Genomic DNA, 7279 nt, shown 5'->3' on the forward strand with positions numbered 1-7279 from the left:
ATAATGCAATCACTTGAATGGGGAAAGTCAATCAATGTGATGCTAATTTTCGAGTTGGTGCAAATTGTACATTTTATGAAGCTTGGAATGAACCAATGAAATGCAGTTGTTGCATTAGATGGATATCAAAGCTGTATACACTTTCCTGTAATTAGCACCGATTTGGATTTGCAAACCCTACATAACTGCTCTTTTAAAAAGTCAATCTTCCCTTTGCTGAACAGAATACAGTTTGCAAGGGTGCAATCTGATACAAGCATGAATATTGGAAACTACCCAGAACAACTTTTTCCCATGTACTGGAACTTCTAAACCCTCATGCTACAGAACTATTGGTCCATCAGACTGCAGCCAACAATAAAGAAGTGTTATTTTGAGAATTCTATACTGCAGTTATATGCAGGTTCTTAACACTGCTCAGAATTGTAACTTGGGAATGGTGTTTTCAACCATTACCCGTCACTCGGTTATACATGTGACTCATATGACGGATATGTTGATCAGAATTATTGCAGACTCTCTTTACAGTATTTGCATTCAATCACTAATGGAGAGATGCTAACAGAGCCTATTGCTTTTCACAGGATCTGTTCGCATCTGTTTTTTCCATTTAGGGTCCTTTTACACTTATTGCGTTGTTATGCGTTAGTACACGTTTTTTCCATAGCATGGCATTGTGTAAAAGATTTCAGTTAGGTGAGAACTGTGCCACAGGAAAACATGTGTGCTAAGCTGATATGGCGCTGTAGTCCAGCAGCACCACGTAGATGTATTTAAGCTCTTTATTGCATAATTTAAAAAGGGTCATATCCTTAGTGGCCAATCAGCACTTACCAAGTCAGGAGGACCTGATGGGAAACCACAGCACTGTAATTACACTCCTCCCAATCTCCCAGAGGGCAATGCGAGGAGCGTACTGCCGAAAAATGGAACGAATGACGTCATGACGGCAGCCGTTTCCATACGTAAAAGCGTCCTGACAATGCGTAAAAAACGTAACGCATTAAATCCTGACAATGCGTAAAAACGTACGCATTAAATCCTCAACTGCGCCCATGCGTAAAAGCGTCCTAACGAAGCATAAAAACGTACGCATAAGGTCAGAGGCAATAGATTGCCTCTACACCCCCATCGTGTGGGATGGAGGTGTAGAGGCTCTCGATGTCTAATGTAACCAGCGCGAGATCCGTGCAATCAAGCTGAAGTTTGCCCAACTTCTCATCTAAAGACACAACAAAAGGCTGCAAAAGTTTGGTCCAAAAACTTAGCTAGAGGGACAAACACCGAACCTACCCCGGCCACAATGGGTCTCCCCGGTGGCCGGAGTAGGTTCTTGTGATTTTTGGGATTATTGCTATTGTATTTTTTACATCTAATACAATGATTTATTTATAAGGGTGGTTATCCATTATGGCAAACTCAGCCTTACTTATACCACAGCACTAGCATTTTTTTGCTTTTGGTCATCATTTGATGATTTATGATGCTGACTTTGTCAGCATGTGATGTATCACATGCATTTTACGCGTCAAGTTTGCAGATTTCTGCATTCGGCATAGCGGCTATTTGTATGGTTCCGCATCTGACCTTATGACGTACGTTTTTTACGCTTCGTTAGGACGCTTTTACGCATGGGCGCAGTTGAGGATTTAATGCGTACGTTTTTACGCATGGAAACGGCTGACGTCATTCGTTCCGTTTTTCGCCAGTACGCTCCTCGCATTGCTCTCTGGGAGATTGGGAGGAGCATTATGACAGTGCTGTGGTTTCCCATCAGGTCCTCCTGACTTGGAAAGTGCTGACTGGCCACTAAGGATATAACACTTTTTAAATTCTGCTGTGGTAACAGCTGCTGATTTGCATCTGTTCCCCATTAGGTCCTCATTATGCTTTGCCCTGTGATTGGACATTCATGTTTTTTTGTATTGTGATGTTATCTGATTGGTCCATGTGACCTTATTAAAACTGTATATAGATGCCATTGTGGTTATCTCTTTGAGTGAGCCTATACAGCTTGAGGAAGGAGTTTGCCTCTGAAACAGCATCTGTCGCTATCCCTGGGCTTTATCTTTATGCAATAAAGAGCTTAAATACATCTACGTGGTGCTGCTGATTTCTTCCACAGGAAAACATGGGCATTACTTTGAAAATCTATTTTCTTTCAGTTATAACAGAGCAACTGATTAAGTGTGAAAGGGGCCTTAACAGAACCTATTTTTTGCAATGTAAACCATGCCTCAGCATAAATTCCATTTTTCAATACAATCTATCTGACTTGAAAATAGCCCAGTTATGCTAGGTATATACCATACAATTTTCTGTTAGATTTACCTACCAAAAAGATTTTTTCCAACAAGTTGGAAAGAAGAAGAAAAAAAAAATCTGGCATGTAAATCTAACAGAAAATTGTATGGTGTGTACCTTATGGTGTGTACCTAGCACAATGCTGGGAATACACGGCTCGATTTTGAGCCATTAACCCTCCTGGCGGTTTGTCAAAAACCGCCAGGGGGCAGCAAAGCCATTTTTTTTTATCATGTAGCGAGATAAGGTCTCACTACATGATAGCCGCTGCTCAGCGGCATCCCCCCCCCAATCGACGTTGTGACGTCAAAGGGGGCTCCAATCCACCCCACAGCACTGCCTGGCACTGATTGGCCAGGCAGCGCACGGGGTCTGGGGGCGGCTGCAGCGCGATGGATAGGTGAAAATAGCCGATTTCCGTCGGGTCCGCTCTACTGCGCAGGCGACTTGCTCCTGCGCAGTAGAGCGGCCCGACGGAGATCAGCTATTTTCGCCATCTCCGTGGGAAGAGTGGATACTTGCGCCTGCGCTGGAGCCCGAGATGTAAATATTGACATCGCCGCCGCTCCGGGAGGCTTTTCGCCGCCGCCGTGGGACCGAGACGGACGGGGGAAGCCTCAATAGGATCCGGAGGCTCCCCCCACCCGAGGTGAGTACCCCCAAGGGGAGTTTTTTTTTATAAGATTTTCTTTAAGATGGCTCGATACATAATTTCCGACATGGCTGAACACTTTGATCGTATTGCCGCTCGATTTCTCAAAGAAGATAAGAGAATTGAGAGGGCAAAATGATTGGGCACAGAATCGAGACATGTATTCCCAGCATTAGGCCGACTACCTGCTCATTAATAAACCAGGTGCTAGCCAATTACCCAACAGCTACGAGGCTTCATTTACTCAGTTCCAAGTCATTGGAAAAATCTTTAGGGTGAAGGTATGCTTGTCAGCGTTTAGAATTACACTCTCATACACCTGAATGAGAACTGTGGCAAAATCGCCACAAACGATTATTAGCTGCAATTTTTGAAATATTGTGGCAATTTTCCTGCAATCCTCATTAAAGTGAAAAAGAAAGTTTAAAACGTAAGCGCTGTGCAGAACACTGGCAAGTGTGCCTCAGCCCTCACTGAAAGAAAATGTAAAACTAAAAAACTACATCTTTAAATAAATCTCTGTAAAAGATTAATTTCACAAGAAATAAATGGTACTGCTGCAAACTACCAATACAGAGTGACTGCAGCAGTAGCGTCAAAATCAGTAATGACCTAAATACAGTCAGAGGATATAAAATTTAAGAATTTTAGAATAACTGCTGGTATGCTACACTGACTGTAAATACCCTTGTCCTTGATAATCCTTGTAAAAACACTATCATATTGACGTGTCATAGCAATAGAGATTAGCATTATTTGTAATCAGCACTCCAGGATTTTAGCAATAAACATAACTAAATACAATTGTGCATGTCTACATATCTGTGCTAGACAAATCCCAGAAGCTAGCTCTCCTAAAAGGACGCCCTCCTTGACAGATGTTCAAATGTTTGGTGTATTGAACTTCGATCAACAGATACCATTGTATGCAAGTGATAAAAGTGTTTGGTTACTTTCCATATACTGGCAAGTAGCTAATCAGATTAAAGTAAATCAAGAATTTCAACATTTAAGGTAGCCATACACTGGTCGATTTGCCATCAGATTCGACCAACAGATAGATCCCACTCTGATCGAATCTGATCGTATGGCTGCCTTTACTGCAAACAGATTGTGAATAGATTTCAGCCTGAAACCGATTCACCATCTGCTGAGCTGCTGCCTTACCCCCCACCCCCCCCCCCCAACATACATTACCTGAAGCCTGGTCCCGGGAATCTTCTCCACATCGGCTCCCGGCTGGCATCTTCTCCCATCACCTTCCGCATCACGACATCCGCGTATAACTTTGTCACTCCAGTGACAGCGGAAGTTCAAATAGAGCGCCCTCTATTTGTACTTCCACTGTCACTGCAGTGACACAGGAAATTATACACGGATGCCGCCGGATGCGGAGAAGATGCCAGAAGCCAGCTTCATGTATACCTGCGTCGGATCGTACGCCGCTAGCGACGTGCTCCCTACCCGCGGGCGATCGACAGTAATTTCCCACACAAAGTGATCTTTTTCGGGACGAAATAGATTTGAAATTTAGCGTTTAGTGTGAACGATGTGACAGCAGATTCGATCCCAGTGATCAAATCTGCTGTCGATCGGCGGGTAATCGGCTAGTGTATGGCCGGCTTTAGGCTACATTCACAGTGGTGCGTTGTGGTATAATGGCTGCTCTGCAATGCAGCTTTCCACATTGCAATGTGCCGCCTATGTGAAATTTTCAGTTCGGCAAGTGCGTTGCGGTATAAATGTGCAGCATAGTAACGCACTGCATGCAGTGTGGTACAGCAAACACGTGCCTTAACAGCGAAGGATACTTTTTATTGACTGTATGTGACAAAGCCCAGATAAAGTGCAGCACTGCTTTCCCGATCTATTGTTTTCCTGCTGTTATGCTGGGCATACACAGATCGTTTTTCATTATCAATTGAGCCGGGAACACAATTGGCCACTGTGATCCTAGCCTCACAAACTTACAATGTGCCCCACAAGTGCTTCTGATATACTCTAAATCCATTCCAGGAGAGCCGTTCAAATCTTATGCTGGTCATCCACAATGTGATATTTAAAATTGTGTGCATGTAGTCAGTTTTTTTTGTTGGGGGATTCCTCCCACATCCAAAAACATTGATAATTAGTTCCTCACAACATAGCACTCATGCTGTGGCTGGGAGGCGCCAGATTGTGAGCTCCTCCGGGAAACAGGTCTGGTCTCACACAGTGCAAGCGCTTTTCTAATGTAATGCTATGTGATTTTTTTTTTTTTAAACTTGCATAGCTCAAGTGGGAACACACACATAGCGGTACATCAGCAAAGAACAGGTGTTAAATTAAAGCTCTTAAATTAAATCCTATGGGTGTTCACACCAAAAGCTCTAGTTAGTGCTTCTTGGTGTAAAACAGTGCAGAGTGTGAACCAGCCCCAGACAGACAACCATGCAAGGTTGTACTATAGTACAACCTTGCATGGTTGTCTGTCTGGGGCTGGTTCACAGTCTCAGATTTCTGCTGAAATCTGGGTCCACCATTCTCCATCATTCACAAGCCCTATGGGGATACCTCAGCTGACAGAAAAGTGCTCCCATGCACAACTATTCAGTGGAGCCAGGTCCCAGCTTCTCCCTGCTGCAGACGTGACATTGGACAGATTGAAATCCCTGCAAGGACATCAACTAATTTATAACAAAAGGCACCTGTAAACAACCTTGTGGTACGTGCACTTAAACAGCAGTGTCAGTTTCTTTTTAATACATGTTAAAACACTCTTCAAAACAGAACACAAAACAGTGCAGCTGTTAAAACAAACCAACAGTGGCTTTGATAACCAACCCCCAACTAAAACAACAGTCACTGCTTGGATAAAAAGGATGCATTGGTCAGACAGCTGCTAACACATCTGTCAGCGGAAATATGGAGTGGGCAAATCTGAGGATAACCAGGCTATACAAAAACAAAGTGGCTTCCATCTTATTAATCATCTCTTTGCAGAATGTACTGTATAAAGCGAAGAAACTATAATCGCACAGCAGATAATCAGTGAGGCTTTATAATCAGCATCATGTAGCAGTTTCCATGGTGTCCTATCAGAAGCTGTCTGGCATAATAAGGGGTGATGTGGAGAAGGTAGATCATCAAGAGGGCCAGCAGAGCTGATCACACTTCCTCCTTCTGCTGCTGTTGCTCTGTGGCTGGTGCGGCCTGGCTGTAGGGAGGAGGTGGGCTGTCCTTGCCAGGCATATTGATGGCCTCTTCGTAGGACGGAAGGAGCAGAGGATTCTTCTCCTGGGTGGCGGGCACCACTAGCAGGGCAAGGCCATCGGGCTCTCCGGGCGGCGGGCTGACTCGGGTGAGCAGGTAGCGGTAATAGGTCAGCACACAGCGGATCAGATAGATCTTCAGCAGGAGGAAGAGCAGGGAGAGGGCGATGAAGAGTACGGAGCCCCCAGGCACGCCCGGCTTGTCCTGCTCCTCCGCCCCGGTCAGGTAAGGCCTGGTGTTGATCATGCGCAGCTCGGACGGGAAGCGGACGAAGAGGCCGCAAAAGAGCAGCAGGGAGCCCAGGAAATCAATGATCTGGAAAGCCAGGAAGGGCAGGAGGAGGCCGGGGCGGCGGCGGAGGACCCCGAACAGCAGACATATGCTGAGCAGGAGCAGCACGAAGGGCAGAGAGTACATGACGGCCACCGGGCCCGGGGATTTCAGCAGGCCCGGACACACTCCGCCGCACTTCACCACCTCCACCGTCTCCCACACCAGCGCCTGCAGGCTGAGGAACACGTAGTACACCGCCACGCCCAGCACCACAGAGCGCAGGCTGAAGTAGCCGCAACACCGCGGCGGTTCCTGGATCACCATCCCGACACGCTAAGCTGCGACCCTCCCAGCTCCTGGGCTGATTCTGCCTCTACATCGGAAGTGCGAGCAGCTATCAGGGGAGGCGGTGCGCCTACGCACGCCGCGCAGGGGCTGCTGGGATGTGGTGGTAACACCAGGAGCTGCTGTGTGACGTGCAGCGTCACCTGTGTACTGCTAATACCTTCCTATTTCTAAACTGTTGCTATAAATAAAATAATAGCAGAGAACACAGTGAGCTGTGGAGTATTTTCTTGGAAATGCTATACGAATTACCATGTTCCTAAGTAAAAATTGTAAGTTGTTTTGCAAACTTCACACGAACGAGTCCTTTCCTTTATGTTCTGAAAGCTAGGCATATTACATTTGGTACTTACGTATTATGCCATCCAGGCAGTTACACACTTCAGCCTCAGCAAGTGTATGCAATGCTTCAATCCTTTCAGCATCAGTGTCTCAGATTACAGCCTGGAATAT

At 45.6% G+C, this 7279-nt stretch overlaps 1 protein-coding gene across 1 annotated transcript; it reads right to left on the minus strand.

The window, feature by feature from the left end:
- Positions 1–5655: 5655 nt before the first annotated feature.
- On the minus strand, positions 5656–6877 carry LOC137520830 (lysosomal-associated transmembrane protein 5-like). Its single transcript, XM_068239264.1, has one exon. It carries the CDS (start codon positions 6803–6805, stop codon positions 6104–6106), a length of 702 nt encoding a protein of 233 aa, XP_068095365.1. The 5' UTR covers positions 6806–6877; the 3' UTR covers positions 5656–6103.
- Positions 6878–7279: the final 402 nt, after the last annotated feature.

Source organism: Hyperolius riggenbachi, chromosome 1, assembly GCF_040937935.1.
Source record: "Hyperolius riggenbachi isolate aHypRig1 chromosome 1, aHypRig1.pri, whole genome shotgun sequence".
Taxonomy (NCBI): domain Eukaryota; kingdom Metazoa; phylum Chordata; class Amphibia; order Anura; family Hyperoliidae; genus Hyperolius; species Hyperolius riggenbachi.

What these genes read in the sequence shown, in the direction of transcription:
- LOC137520830 (XM_068239264.1), bottom strand. Translation starts at nt 6,805, where the DNA reads ATGGTGATCCAGGAACCGCCGCGGTGTTGCGGCTACTTCAGCCTGCGC.